Source organism: Procambarus clarkii, chromosome 15, assembly GCF_040958095.1.
Source record: "Procambarus clarkii isolate CNS0578487 chromosome 15, FALCON_Pclarkii_2.0, whole genome shotgun sequence".
Classification (NCBI taxonomy): domain Eukaryota; kingdom Metazoa; phylum Arthropoda; class Malacostraca; order Decapoda; family Cambaridae; genus Procambarus; species Procambarus clarkii.
In genome coordinates this window covers 9813051-9828484 of record NC_091164.1, presented here as the reverse complement: position 1 = coordinate 9828484, position 15434 = coordinate 9813051, and the positions used below count along the sequence as shown (strand labels likewise).

General features: G+C 43.4%; 1 protein-coding gene across 13 annotated transcripts in view; it reads left to right on the top strand.

Moving 5' to 3' along the window:
* LOC123761441 (band 4.1-like protein 4) overlaps nucleotides 1–15434 on the top strand; it is an 817171-nt gene that overhangs the window by 675257 nt on the left and 126480 nt on the right. For 12 of the 13 annotated variants that reach the window (XR_011228615.1, XM_069324962.1, XM_069324958.1 and 9 more), the window contains one exon: nucleotides 13656–13676. The exons of the other annotated variant lie outside the window; for it this stretch is intronic. Coding sequence is in view for 11 of the 12 variants with exons in the window: in XM_069324962.1 (XP_069181063.1) it covers nucleotides 13656–13676 (21 nt within the window). In the remaining variant the exon portion in view is untranslated. The remainder of the gene's footprint in view (nucleotides 1–13655; nucleotides 13677–15434) is intronic. 13 annotated transcript variants of the gene reach the window in all.

Sequence of the window (15434 nt, the reverse complement as noted above, 5' to 3'; positions counted from 1 at the left end):
GTAATGTCCATTAGCTCGGACGTTGGGGAACTGAACCAGGGCCCGCACAAAGGTTGCTCTGCTCCTGTGCAAATGAGGAAGCATTTGGGAGAAAGAGAGGAAGCAAGATTTACTCCCTTGGAAAACCTTTATAAAAAATTAGTGGCCAGAGCTTTGAAAATATTGGCAACTTTCATTTTTTATACAGAATGAAACTTTAAATTAATAAATAATATATATCCTGAAGAATAAATCTTCCTCTATGAGACATATATTTTTAGTTAGTTTTAAAAGTTTGTAATTATGGTAATGATAAAGCCTTCCAACCATGGCTCATTAAAAGTTTTTTTTTTGTTTATGAAATCGTGTAAGTATTTATGCAATATTTATTATCAAACAATCATAATACGCAGTGGCATTTCATTTTTATAAAGAGGCTTTATAAGGTAAATATAATAGCAATGCGAAACTCTTTCTATCTGACGTATTATTTTAAATAAATACATTTGGGCGAAAAACATGTCTATTGGCCGCGTGAGCGACTTAGGGTGGGCTCTTGCAGATTCTATGTATTTTAATCTCTAAACATTTGAGTGCCAAGAACAACTCTCGTGCAGGCCCGCATTCAGTTCTCGACGTTCAAGCTTTTGCTATAGTAAATGTCTCTAAAAATGAGGCCGTATCTCGCCCTGACCAACTGTTTTTGGCTCAATTGTAATCCATCCAGCCGCAGTCAGCAGGGCAGGACCCAGTGCAGGTTTGGAAGGCTTTGGAAATTAAAGCACCGTAAGATTGTGAGTGTTCAAGTTTAGGGGGGACTAAGTATTTTGCGCGAATGTGAAAGCCCTGGGTTTATTTGTGTAAGTTAAAAATTGAGTTTTTGTTTGTGTTTAGCAATGTGTTTAAGTAAGATTGTGCAACTGTTTTAAGTTTAGGGGGAACTAAGTACAGATAGCGCCAGTCGTTGCGCTATATGAAGTTATTGGGCCCCCACCACAATAGCTGAAAACTGTTATGATGTTAAAAAATGAAATTTAATACAGAATACCCCAATACGTATTAAATTGCTTAAACCACTCAACTACTTTCCTTTATAGTATATTTACGAGTGTCAAATTAATGTCAGAAGTGTCAAACCCAACACAATATGGCTGAGGCCCCACTATTTAAACTTCTTTTCGTATGCTATGAAATATCACAGGTATTGTTAATGCTTGTAACGTTTATTACAAAAGATAGACATACATTTGATGCTATTTTTCATATTAAAATCTAATTTGAGGCCCGAAAAATATATCTATAAACAGGTTAGAACCATACAAATGTAAGTAAGCCTTTTTCACCAGTATTCAACTGAATACCACAGAAAATGGAATCTTTACTTTAGCTACAGAAAACGGAGCAAAGCCAAGGGGGGATGACTGAAATAAACAGTTTCCAACCTGACTCTTCCCGCACATAAACATGTCTTTCTTGACCTCATTTCAAATTATATAGAGTACTGAAAGCTCATTTTCCATAGCAAATATACTAAGGAACTCATTTTACGACTAGAACGCAAACTAGGACCCCTCATTCAGATTCAAAACACGAGAATTATTGACTGAACATTTCCCCACTATCAAGCACACAGGACTCTTTAAAGCTATCTTAACTTCTTTAAAACCCCAATATGACCCATCTCACATGCAGATCCTGTTCTATGACTCGCCCTTCATGTCAATGTACCCCACAGTATCATGCAAATTCAAGATAAGGCTTACTACACCTATATATCCAAACTTGGTCTTTGTAAGGAATCTTGACCCCCCCCCTTGTATGCTTGACCCCCACTGGGGTTATCCACCTCTGACCATTACAGAAAATGGAGCTGTGCCCAAGGACTCCCTATACTATTCAGTCATAGCCTCATTAAAGTACTCCAAAAACTTCTATATTCGCTTTCAACAGTGTTTCTTGGTTTGAATCTATTGAACATTCACCCTCTGATCCATTCAAAAGTAAGGGCCCCCAAATTGATACCGTAGTACTCTCGTAACACCCCCGGGACAAATCGTCCATTTTTGCTCATGCCATTAAAATACTCCAAAAACGTTTATATGCCTTTCACCAGTGTATTTTTTGGTTTCCAACTATTGAACATTCATCCTCGGTACCTCTCATAAGTAGAGACCCCCTCATTGAGGCCCTAGACTCATCTTAAAAGCTCGAGACAAATCGTGCAAAAAAACAGGTTAGGATAGGGCACCAGTTCCTCAGGTACACCATTGGTGGTGGTCCCCCCGGGACCCCAGGGGGGACCACCACCCCACCACCGCCAGCCAGCCAGGAGCGCGCTGACTGTGCCCTAACCTAACCACCCAAATAAGAGGAATGGACGTTCTGGCCCAACAGGGTCAAGTCGGCATGGAAGTGCCCAACCGTGTCTGAAATTTTTTTACCTCAATCTGTCTCCTTATTCACTACTTACCCATACCATTTTATTTACGAAGCTACCGTAATATGTTCCGAGAACACCCGGACGTCAAAATAAGTTCGTCATTTATTTACCAGAATATTAACATTGGTGGGCCAGCTCCTGGCAGCGGCCTGGCTGGGTGACCTGGCTGGGTGACCTGGCTGGGTGACCTGGTTGGGGGACCTGGCTGGGTGACCTGGCTGGGTGACCTGGCTGGGGGACCTGGCTGGGGGACCTGGCTGGGTGACCTGGCTGGGGGACCTGGCTGGGGGACCTGGCTGGGTGACCTGGCTGGGTGACCTGGTTGGGGTGACCTGGCTGGGTGACCTGACTGTGGGACCTGGCTGGGTGACCTGACTGTGGGACCTGGCTGGGTGACCTGACTGTGGGACCTGGCTGGGTGACCTGACAGTGGGACCTGGCTGGGTGACCTGACTGTGGGACCTGGCTGGGTGACATGACTGTGGGACCTGGCTGAGGGACCTGGCTGGGTGACCTGGCTGGGGTGACCTGGCTGGGGGACCTGGAGGGGTCGGTGTGCTTCCTGCGTTTTAGCTCAATTTGCCGAGGTAGTGAAGAAGAGGGGATAGAGAAGAAGAGAGGAGAATCAGGGAATGATCGCGCATGTTGAGGAAATATATAAGCAGAGGACTATAGGTATATCAACGTAATTGTCAGAATTAAAAAACAAAGAGGAGCTGGAATAATGGGGGAGGTTATCTTGAGATGATGGATTTGATTGATTGAGGGGAAGGGGGGAGGTGTAGAAACGGTTGAGCATCGGTAATAATTCCCATAATGGACAGTTACTCTTTGAGTTTATATCAACCTCTGGGTCTTTTTCTCTTCTTGGTACAGGTGATTGGGCCTCTTGGTGTACCGTCTTGCTGGTCTTGATCCCTGTTCGCATTTCCAACACCTTGCACTTCCTAATGTTCAAATCTAGTAGCCATTTCTCGGACCAATTCTGCAGCTTGTCTAAGTTATCTTTGTGTATTTTATCATCATCTGTTAGGTCATTAATGTAAATGAGAAATAATGGGGATCTTAGTACGGATCCTTGAGGGAATACGCCTGTTACCGCCTGTTTACAGGGCCGGCCGGCCGAGCGGACAGCACTCTAGACTTGTGATCCTGTGGTCCCGGGTTCGATCCCGGGCGCCGGCGAGAAACAATGGGCAGAGTTTTTCACCCTATGCCTCTGTTACCTAGCAGTAAAATAGGTACCTGGGTGTTAGTCAGCTGTCACGGGCTGCTTCCTGGGGGTGGAGGCCTGGTCGAGGACCGGGCCACGGGGACACTAAAGCCCCGAAATCATCTCAAGATAACCTCTACCCTAGTTTGTCTTTTCGACCCTCGATCTGTACTCGCCTAGATGTGCTTGCGGGGGTTGAGCTTCCGCTCTTTGATCCCGCCTTTCAACTGTCAATCAACTGGTGTACAGATTCCTAAGCCTATTGGGCTCTATCATATCTACATTTGAAACTGTGTATGGAGTCGGCCTCCACCACATCACTGCCTAATGCATTCCATTTGTCAACCACTCTGACACTAAAAAAGTTCTTTCTAATATCTCTGTGGCTCATCTGGATACTCACTTTCCACCTGTCCCCCCTTGTGTATATGTACTCACCTAGTTGTGCTTGCGGGGGTTGACCTTTGGCCCTTTGTTCCCGAGCTAATCCACGGCTCTTCAGTACCTTCTCGACAAGCATTAGAAATATTGCCTAAACAAAGGTGGAAGTCTGCAAGAAGAATTTAAATAAGTTCATGCAAGAAGTACTGGACCAACAGTTCTTGCAATGGATATGCTGGACTGCGGGCCGCTCCAAGCAACAGCCTGTTGCACCAAGTTATCACAAGTCAACCCTGGCCCCAGGCCGGGCTCCGGGAGTAGAAGAACTCTCAAACCCGTCTCTAGGTATGCTCCAGACATACACGTGAGGGAGGAGGGAGCAAGGCGCAGACGCATTTGCGCGCAGCCTGACGCCGCAGCCTGCGCAGCCTGACGCAGACGTCAGGCTGCGAGCAGCCGCGTCTAACAGCCTGGTTGATCAGTCCAGCAACCAGGAGGCCTGGTCGACGACCGGGCCGCAGGGACACTAAGCCCTGGAAGCACCTCAAGGTAACCTCAAGGTAAGGTCAAGGTAAGGAGGTAAGGGAGTGAACCGACTAGATCTTGGTGACTTTTTGTGTGTAACTTTGATGAAATCAATCATAAAATGTCGCTGTGATATTTGATCCCGAGGCTCTTAAATTGATGGTAAGTATACGATGCCTGTGTTCGATCCCCTAGACCAGTGTTTACTAGTTTGAGAACACGCCTAGAAATACCAGATTATTGGCGGAAATTCTGCATAAATATACTTTTTTTATATATATATTTTTTCCTAACATACGAAAGAGGTCGACGTTATGAAAACTAGAAAATCGTCTTCAGAAATGCTTTGAGAAATTATTTATTTTCTTGCCATGAAGTTAAAGCGTAACATAATGCTTCTTGTAATAAATTTCCTCTTCGTAATATTAAATATAATTTGCAACAGGAGGCCTCTACATATTGCACACAAGAGGTGTCAAGGTGTGGATGCGGTCTTGGAGCAATTGCTGATTGGGTTAGGTGTTAGAGCTTATGGCTGGTCAACCTCTGGAGGGTTATGAAGATTGATTGATTGAAGATTAAGCCACCCAAAAGGTGGCACGGGCATGAATACCCCGTAAGTGGTGGCCCTTTTGAGCCATTACCAATATCAAGAGCTGATACTGGAGATCTGTGGAGGTGCGACTGCACCTGCGTGACGGGAGATGTCTCCCGTGCACTGCTAACGACGGGTTATGAAGGCCATCACAATAGCTTACTGACCAACCTCCAGGTATACTTTAACCCCAAACATAGTTCAGGACTAAATTAACTCTCACTGTATATACACCGAGGAACGGGGGATACATTTCTACGTGTATGTATCCCCTCATTTGGGTTTTGGGTGGGTGTTGTAGTCACGGGTACAGATTCATTGATCAAAGCCTCATAAAGCGTAAACACAGGTACACCTGTTTGAGCTCAGACAGGTGTGATTTCATTGATCGAAGCACATACAGGTGTGCATTCGCTGATCGGAACTCGAGCTCAGACTGGTGTGATTTCATTGATCGAAGTACATACAGGTGTGCATTCGCTGATCGGAACTCGAGCTCAGACAGGTGTGATTTCATTGATCGAAGCACATACAGGTGTGCATTCGCTGATCGGAACTCGAGCTCAGACAGGTGTGATTTCATTAATCGAAGCACATACAGGTGTGCATTCGCTGATCGGAACTCGAGCTCAGACAGGTGTGATTTCATTGATCGAAGTACATACAAGTGTGCATTCGCTGACCGGAACTCAAACAGGTGTACCTTAATATTAGTGTTTTTACATCTGAAATCGTTCCTGCTGGAGTTTTTATTTTTTCCCCCGCGCTCTGGATCACCCATTGGTGGCAGCGATGGGATCATGGTCTCCCTTGACAACATGACGATAGTGGAGGGTGGGGCGGCCAGGCCCATGGTTTGACAACATGTTTGTCCCATGCTTTTCTGTTAACATCCTCTCTATTTTAGGTTGTTTGTCACACCTGTTTTATACATATTGTCCTGTCGCTTGGGCTTGTTTCTCTCGTGTATTGTATATTTTTGCTCTTCCCGTATTGATGTTGGTGTTTAGGTCTTGACGTGTTTGGGTAATTTGAATATATTATTTGTCAGTTGTACTCTCAATTTTTTTTAGTTAGTATTTTGTTTTTGCATTTTGTTTATCATTCGCTTGTCCATATAACAGGGTTTCTCTTCGAGACCAGCAGGTGACAGGTCTGCTCTCTAGCCGACAGGTACAGTAGATGTCGGATTGTGAGAAGCGGTAGATGTCGGATTGTGAGAAGCGGTTGATGTCGGATTGTGAGTAGCGGTAGATGTCGGATTGTGAGAAGCGGTAGATGTCGGATTGTGAGAAGCGGTAGATGTCGGATTGTGAGAAGCGGTAGTTGTCGGATTGTGAGAAGCGGTTGATGTCGGATTGTGAGAAGCGGTTGATGTCGGATTGTGAGAAGCGATAGATGTCGGATTGTGAGAAGAGGCGTCATAACAGCCTGGTTGATCACACCAATCAGTAGGCTAGGTCATCGACTGCGCCTCGGGAGACGAGCTGAACCACCTCACAGTAGTACGGTAGCCTTCAAGAATATAATGAAAGAATATAATAATGTTCAAGAATACAATAAAATATAAGAATGTAATAACTCGACTTCGGAGTTTACTTTTTATATGAGGAAATTCTTCATGGGGAAGATACAATGGTAATCAATTAAAATTTATTTTTAGAGTGGACGCGCTCCAAGAATTATTGACACGAGGCTGGTAGCTGCATACAAACATGTTTTATTGATAAATAAACTAGAAGAGTATACTGGGTACATCAATGCAACTTCCCACAGACGACGAGAGTGAGTCACACACACACACACACACACACACACACACACACACACACACACACACACACACACACACACACACACACACACACACACACACACACACACACACACAGGGGGACGGGGTGCAACACATATCACCACAAACAATCAGCCAGGGTTGCTGATTGTTGTACAAGTGTGTTCCTCTACTCTTGCTCCCGGCTGCCTCCCTGTGTCCTCTCTCTCTCTCTCTCTCTCTCTCTCTCTCTCTCTCTCTCTCTCTCTCTCTCTCTCTCTCTCTCTCTCTCTCTCTCTCTCTCTCTCTCTCTCTCTCTCTCTCTCTCTCTCTCCGGGGTTAACACACACACACACTACTCTCTCCTCAGGCTAGGCCCGGCTGCACTACCCCACACACACACACACACACACACACACACACACACACACACACACACACACACACACACACACACACACACTAGCTGGATAACTTCAGGATAAAAAAGGATAAATTTGCCAAGGAGCGAATAGGCTTCAGGAACTTGGACAAAGGTACCTGCTGAGTATTATATGTAACATATAGTACCGCCGGCTGAGCGGACAGCACACTGGATTTGTGATCCTGTGGTCCATGGTTCGATCCCGGGCGCCGGCGAGAAACAATGGGCAGAGTTTCTTTCACTCTGATGCCCCTGTTACCTAGCAGTAAATAGGTACTTGAGTGTTAGTCAGCTGTCACGGGCTGCTTCCTGGGGGGTGGAGGCCTGGTTGAGGACCGGGCCGCGGGGACACTAAAAAAAAAAAAAAGAAATCATCTCAAGATAACATGTGAGAACCTGCTCTCGGATGTGCATCTCTGGTATGGATCGTCCGCCTGGAAACCCACAAAACGAAACTATAAAAACATCCAATAAGGCTAATGAACAAATCCGCAAGGGCCGTGACGAGGATTCGAACCTGCGTCCGGGAGCATCCCAGACACTGCCTTAATCGACTGAGCTACGACAGGGTTAAAAGGATTGTTCATTTGATGCATCACGTTAGTGTGATCTCTGTGTGTGGTGATCCAATAAGCCTCCTTCCTGAGCTAAGAGGACTGAGTGAACTGGACTTCGCCCCGTTGGAGGAGAGAAAGAAAAGGTTAAATGATTGCGATATAAAAGATTCTTAATGGAATTGGTAGACTAATGTTCATAGCGAGGAGGAGCAAGAAGAGGGTGGGGATTAGGAGGCGGTGCTCCACTCTGCAAGCACATCTGAGCGAGTAACCTGTAGGACCCACATGTAACACTGAGCCATCGGCAGCAAGGGAGGTAGGACAGCGTTCCGTATCCCACATGTGACTCACAACTGATGGTGTTCAAATATTTCTCGAACAGTGCTTCGCTGACGACTTTTGTTCGAACCGCAACTATATAAATGTTCCAGTCCGTCCTCATAAACAGAAGCCAAAGTACATTCCATGTACCCGCCAAAGTCCCTGTTTGTGAATGAAAAAACGGTTTACACACGACTCACAACTGATGACGTCCGAACACTTCCGGAACAAGTGCTTCGCTGACGACTTTTATTCGAACCACAACGCTGTAAATGCTTCACCCACGTACTACAAATACAAATAATCGCCAACAGAACGCAAACACCTAATCTAACCAATGCCAAAATATGCACAATATGCTAATATATAACAATAATAACTTATATTTGACAAAATTCCTATTTGGAATGAACAGCATGTTAAAATTGACGAATGCGTCTTTGGGATCGACCGCTGGGTGGAATGGACTTAGATCTTTGGTCTGATGACGGGTTGGACTGAGACGATGAGGATGCAGGATCCGGCTTGAAGGTAGTCCATACCCTCGGGAGGTACTAGAGGCTAGCCGGGGCCAGTTGGTACTACTGCTACCAGTCTGGTCCACATCCTGTCACTTGAGGCTTGGGAATTAATTTTATCTTTGAGCGTTGGCAGCAGTGATGGGAGGTGTTAAGAGGGTTGGATTCTTCAGCCTGTGATTGGCTGATAAGGCTTCCTCCTCTTTGATTGGTTATGTTGTGGTCCTCTTTGGTTGGTTCCCGCCAAACACACACCGAAACTACGACGTTGGTACAACGTTCGAACAAGTTTTAACACCTCCTAACCAGTTATAACAACCAATATAGCAAGTTGTAACAACGTTCTAATACGTCATAAACACGTTAAGCCAAGATGTAACAACTTTATTACAAGTTTTAATAAGCGGAATATAGACAGTTTCGGTTTGTGTTTCCAGGGTTATGTTGTGGTCCTCTTTGGTTGGTTATGTTGTGGTCCTCTTTGGTTGGTTATGTTGTGGTCCTCTTTGGTTGATATGACAAGTTTTCATATTTGGTTGCGGTGTTATTGGAATCCACTGCAACTGAGGTCATTCCTAACACCGTCCTCTTCCCCCCTTCCTGTCCTTCTGGCACTCATTCACTCACTCACTCTCTCTCTCTCTCTCTCTCTCTCTCTCTCTCTCTCTCTCTCTCTCTCTCTCTCTCTCTCTCTCTCTCTCTCTCTCTCTCTCTCTCTCTCTCTCCCCCCCCCTTACCTCCCCATGACTCTATATGTCTCGCTCCTCTGTGTCAAGACCAAAGAATAGAAACGAAACTGTTAATCCCAGAGGTATATCACACATCGTCCTCGAGGCTACACCTTGACGGTACCTCCAGTTGGTTCCAAGGACCACTGGCCCTTAATCTTATCCTCAGATCCCCTGCCCTTTATCTTACCCGTGAACCGTTCCAGGGGTTCCTCGAGGATATGTATCAAAGCCCGTCCTCAACAAAGGCCAAAGGGCTCGTTAATCCAGCCGCCAAACCCCCACTATTTATGAATGAAAAACGGTTTACACAAGACTCACAACTGGTGACACATCAACCCGTCCTCGACTCTAGTCCATTCCATCCAGCGGTCGACCCCACAGACGCATTCATAAATTCATGCTGTTCATTCCAAATAGGAATTTTCTCAAATATAAATTATTATTAATATATATTAGCATATTGTACATATTTAGGCATAGGTTAGGTGTTTAGGTTCTGTTGGCGATTATTTGTATTTGTAGTACGTGGGTGAAGCATTTACAGCGTTGTGGTTCGAACAAAAGTCGTCAGCGAAGCACTTGTTCCGGAAGTGTTCAAACGCCGTCAGTTGTGAATCGTGTGTAAACCGTGTTTCATTCATAAACAAGCGGTTTGGCGGCTGGATTAACGAACATTTGCCCTTTGTTGATAACTGGCTGAAAAATATATGGAAGTGAGATTCAGACATAAGAGAAGGGTTGTAGAGAGCGAAGAACGTTTTCAAACATTCTCGAACATGTTCGAGAAATGTTCGACCATCATCAGTTGTGAATCGTGTGTAAAGTGTTTTTCATTTATAAACGAGGGGTTTGGCGGCTGGTTTAACTAGCATTTGGCCATTGTTTATGAGGACGGGCAGCTCTGTGGTTTTGCTCTGCGTCTCGATATGGTGGAATTACAGGTGTGGACCCTCCGAGGCCTTGGTGTGTGGTTTAGAGACCTTGGGCTGATAGCTGCTCTGTCTCGCACCTCAGCTGTCCACCTGTAGTTTTTTTTTTGTTGTTGTTGTTGTTCTCTACGGTTGATTTCTAAGCTTGCCATCAGAAGCTTTTGAGTCTCTCGCTCATGGTAATGTTGCTCTACTTGCTTCTGATTTCTGTCTTAAGCCAGTAGTTCCTTTATCCCGCCCGCCCTAATTAACGAAATCAAATGCTCGTTGCAGCCCGTCCTCCAAACTAAGACCCAAAAGTGATTCCATGCACCCGCCAAACCCCAGCTGTTTATGAATGAAAAACGGTTTACACACGACTGATTTCGTTCGAACACTTCCGGAACAAGTGCTTCACTGACGAATTTTGTTCGAATCACAACGCTATAAATGCTTCACCTACGTACTACAAATACAAATAATCGCCAACAGAACCTAAGCGCCTAACCTAACCTAACATATGCCTATATATGCTCAATATGCCAATATATTATAATATGAATTTATATTTGAAAAAAATCCTGTTTTGAATGAACAGCATGTTAAAATTTATGAATGCGTCTGTGGGGTCGACCACTGGATAGAATGGACTTGAGTCGAGGACAGGTTGCTTAAGTACTGGAAATACAAATAATTGTCAATAAAATTTATATACCTAACCTAAGCCCGACTATGTAAACAATTGTAATGCATGTCTGAGAAAATACTAATCTTGAAAGTACGATACGTTATAATTGATGACAGCGTCGCTGTGGCCGGCCGAAACCCGTCCTCAGGCTCGGCTTAGCCAGAGGACGGGTTGTTCTGTCTTTAATATGCAGGGGCCAGATTCACGAAAGCACTTACGCAAGCACTTACGAACGTGTACATCTTTTCTCAATCTTTGGCGGCTTTGTTTCCAATTACTAAACAGTTAATGAGCTCCGAAGCCCCAGGAGGCTGTTTATAACAATAACAACAGTTGAATGGGAATTTTTCATGCTTGTAAACTGTTTAATAAATGTAACCAAAGCCGTCAAAGATTGAGGAAAGATGTACACATTCGTAAGTGCTTTCGTGAATCTGGCCCCAGGCACACGCCAAGGCAAGAAATACCTGATCGCTTTCATCAAATCGGTCACTATTAGAGAAAACGCGAGCCTCAATTCACGACACACTTGCATAAACGCGGACGTTATGTCATATAAACAAGGAAACCATGCGGCCGTCTCAGATCGCATAGTTTCCTCGTTCCATGCTCGTTTGATTTACTGAACCGGCGGAGTCCAGCCCAGCGACTGCAATTACCCGCGGATCGAGTCCATCGGCAAATTTTCCTGCCCGACAGTCTCGCTGGCCGTATATAACGAGCTCAACCACGATAGGCATCGCAAATTGGGGGCGGCCGTCGCACTAAATCAAATATTTTCCAATTACCCATTTCATTGATAATATAATTGGCGGTGACTGCGACCTCATAGTAATTATTGTCCGATACTGACGACGGTGTTGGCGAGGCCTGGCAGTGAGGTATTTATTCCTTGGGTGAAAATGGCAGTGTATTACGGCTCTGAAGTATTCCCGGCATGCTTAGCCATCGGCCCGGTATACTTATCGTGGTATACTTCTTGTGGCGGTATACTTATCATGGTGGTATACTTATCATGGTGGTTTATCCACCCTGCCCGTCACCTTGGTGTTGGTGGGGGATGTTACTCTGTCCAGGAGGTCTGTCAAGGTCTTCCCGTCGTGTGGACAGTTTTCAGTACAATGGGAACTTTTTGAAAAATGTCATAAAGAATGAATGGTTTCACTAATTAACGACGGATTGATTCTTTGACAGGGCGCAAGGAGAAGGGGGTGCAGCCCGTCCTCCTGAGCATTTCCCCAACGTTCCTGAACTGATGTAGTATTAAATTGCCCGAACCTAACCTATCCAAGGACTTACGAATATAAAGCGGGACATCACGTCAATTTTGCGAGCTGGTATAACTTTTTGTACGTAAATGTTTGGGCCTTATGGGCCAAAATACGTCAATTAGGGGAATACGTCTTAGCGGGGGAATACGTCAATATGAAGTATATTATTCGAGAAGACGGGTTGTTGTAGTTAGGTGCGTTGTGCCTCAGCTGTTCAGGGACACGAGTTCGATCCCACAATGACCTAAATATTTTCGACGAGTTGTGTGGTAGCGCCTAATAGTTATTATATCTTGTTATTCCATATTCTCCCTGTGATTCATAGGCTATGGAAATGAATATAAATTTCTTATATTGACTCCAAAATTATTATTTTTTTTAGTCTTTGCAGATCTTATCATTCAAATTTGATGCTAGGCTCAGTCTTGCTCACTGTGTCAACACTGAAATTTATATCTACATGTTTTGATTAGTTTTTCTGGCCTTTGACTTTTTACGGTCCAGCCTTAATTGCATCTATAGGTACAAATTGATACGAATAATTATGTGCAATTTTATGTGGTGAGGTTGTATTGTGCTCGCAGAGGTTGAGCTTCGGCTCTTTAGTCCCGTCAGTCAACTGGTGTACAGGTTCCTGAGCTTACTGGGCTCTTATCATATCTACATTTGAAACTGTGTATGGAGACACCCTCCACTACATCACTTCCTAATGCGTTCCATTTGTTGACTACTAACATTACAGAAAAATCTTTCTAATGTTTCTGTGGTTCATTTGGGTACTCAGTTTCCACCTGTGTCCCCTTGTGCATTTACTCATTGAGTTAAATAAACTTTTATGTAAGTTTCGCCTGGATATTTTGTCAGGAGTTTCTCAAAACCAGGTTGATGGGTTCTCAATATCGGAGAATCCATTTTTGACGGAAAAAGACTTGATATTACTCTTATAGTTTCCATATTGATTTATATATTGGAGAACGGGGGCAGGTGTGGGTAATATTGCATTTAATTTGTTGTTTAGCTCGACTTGACTCTAGCTTACCTAACTTACTCCAATTTAAGGGTTGCCTACTCTTACCTAACTTCCCCCCCCCCCAAACCCTAGCCTAACTTACAACTTGCCCAAACTTAGGTTAACTTAACCTGATGATTATGTACTTGAGTAAAACATTGTCAGTAAATGGAACAATAACTAGACAAAGGTTAATGTAGTGTTGTGTTAGTTCTCACTTTGGTTTCTGATAGTTCTCAGAGGCACGTGAATGTTCAGGCGTCAGGTGTTTTTTTTTAATTAATGTAGAATATAATTGAATTTATTTTTCTTTTTTTCAAGCTTTCCGTTGGACGCAAAAAGGTAAGATTGAATTCTTGTGTAGTTGTGTAAAAATGTCTAATCACCTCGTGTATTTTAGTTTTATTGACGTAATTATTATAATCTTTAAACGAGTAAAACTTATGAAAGACATTTCTTAAAGCTGCAGAAAGTCTTCATATATATTTTTAGCATGTGAAGGGAGGAAGTATGCGTTCACCAGACCACACACAAACACACTAGAAAGTGAAGGGACGACGACGTTTCGACTTGAGAATGGTCCAGGATAGACCAAAACGTCGTCGTCCCTTCACTTTCTAGTATGTGGTTTGGTCGACATTTTTCAGCCACGTTATTGTGACTCCTCGTCTACATAAGTATGCGTTCTTTTTATCAACGTTAACTGAAATTGCAAATGTTACAATTACATAAGTTTGTAACCTTAGATTCCCTGAATACCCACATAGTTACGTCCTTGAATGAGGCTGTATATGGAAATAGACGTTTCTCTAATGATTATGTACTTGAGTACGTTCATTCTATATTTATATTCAGCAATTTAATAAATCAAGTACCAAGATGTAAAATATGTTTCTTGTCACAATATGTCGCCAAATATAAATTAATTTGCGGACTACACCATACAAAAGGTTTATATAATTTGATCTCTGCTCTCGTTAGACCTCAGATATAACTCTCCGCATGGGTACGTAACTCTCCGCATGGGTACGTAACTCTCCGCATGGGTACGTAACTCTCCGCATGGGTACACATGTTAAAAGCTTCACAAAGGGAGTATTCAAAAGCCTAATTGAGAGGCCAAACACATAATGGCCAACTCGACAAATGGTCAGGTCAGTATTAAGACCATTTGATTTTCCCTACGAGCCTAATACTAAGCGAAAGGGGATGAAAGCTTTCTTCCAAATGAACTTTACAACCCATTAACTACCAAAAGGATTTATACATGTTTTATTCATGTAGTGTCTATAAGCCATTTTTTTAAATTATAATTTGAACCAAATTCAGCGTCAAAAGAAAATACTTAGGTGAATATGAACTCTAGAAATTGTTTTCATAAATATTATATTATTTCGTTGTACGAGAGAGAGAGAGAGAGAGAGAGAGAGAGAGAGAGAGAGAGAGAGAGAGAGAGAGAGAGAGGGGGGGGGGCGGAAGCGGAGTTCCATTTTTTATTAAAATTAAATAAATAAAATTATTTATTAATATTTGCCATTTATTATACAGGCAAAACGTCGTTTATAATTTGTCTCCTCTCTTCTTTGGTGTTCATTAACATACATTTAGTTTTAGGCTACAGTAGGCCTGGCTTCGGCATTGATCTTTAGGACTACGGAAATATATAAGTTTTGTTTGAGTTTGTTGCTAAATAAAACAGGGTTTGAAGTTTTATTTGTAAAGCAAATGTTTTAGTTAAACGGCGCGGTATTAAGCGACCCAGCCTCCAAAAATGGTAGTACGTATGGCGACTATGGATGGAATGTACAGAATACGGACTGTTGTATCTAAACCATGTTCAGGTTTTGTACTTTTGGGTTACTAGAGCGAGTATGTTGAACAGTTGAACAGTAACTATTAACCTTTCCTATCCATAGTCTATATGAGCAGTCCTGGGCCAAATATATTCCACTTTAGCCAAGTCTACGCCATCTTGGGTATAATTTAGAATCTAATGTGTCCTATATTAGGCGTAAGAAAAATTCAGATTTGGCTGTTGCCTTGCGATTTTTTTTTTCATTTGGCGGCAACAATATACATTTTATGCTTTCACCTATAGAC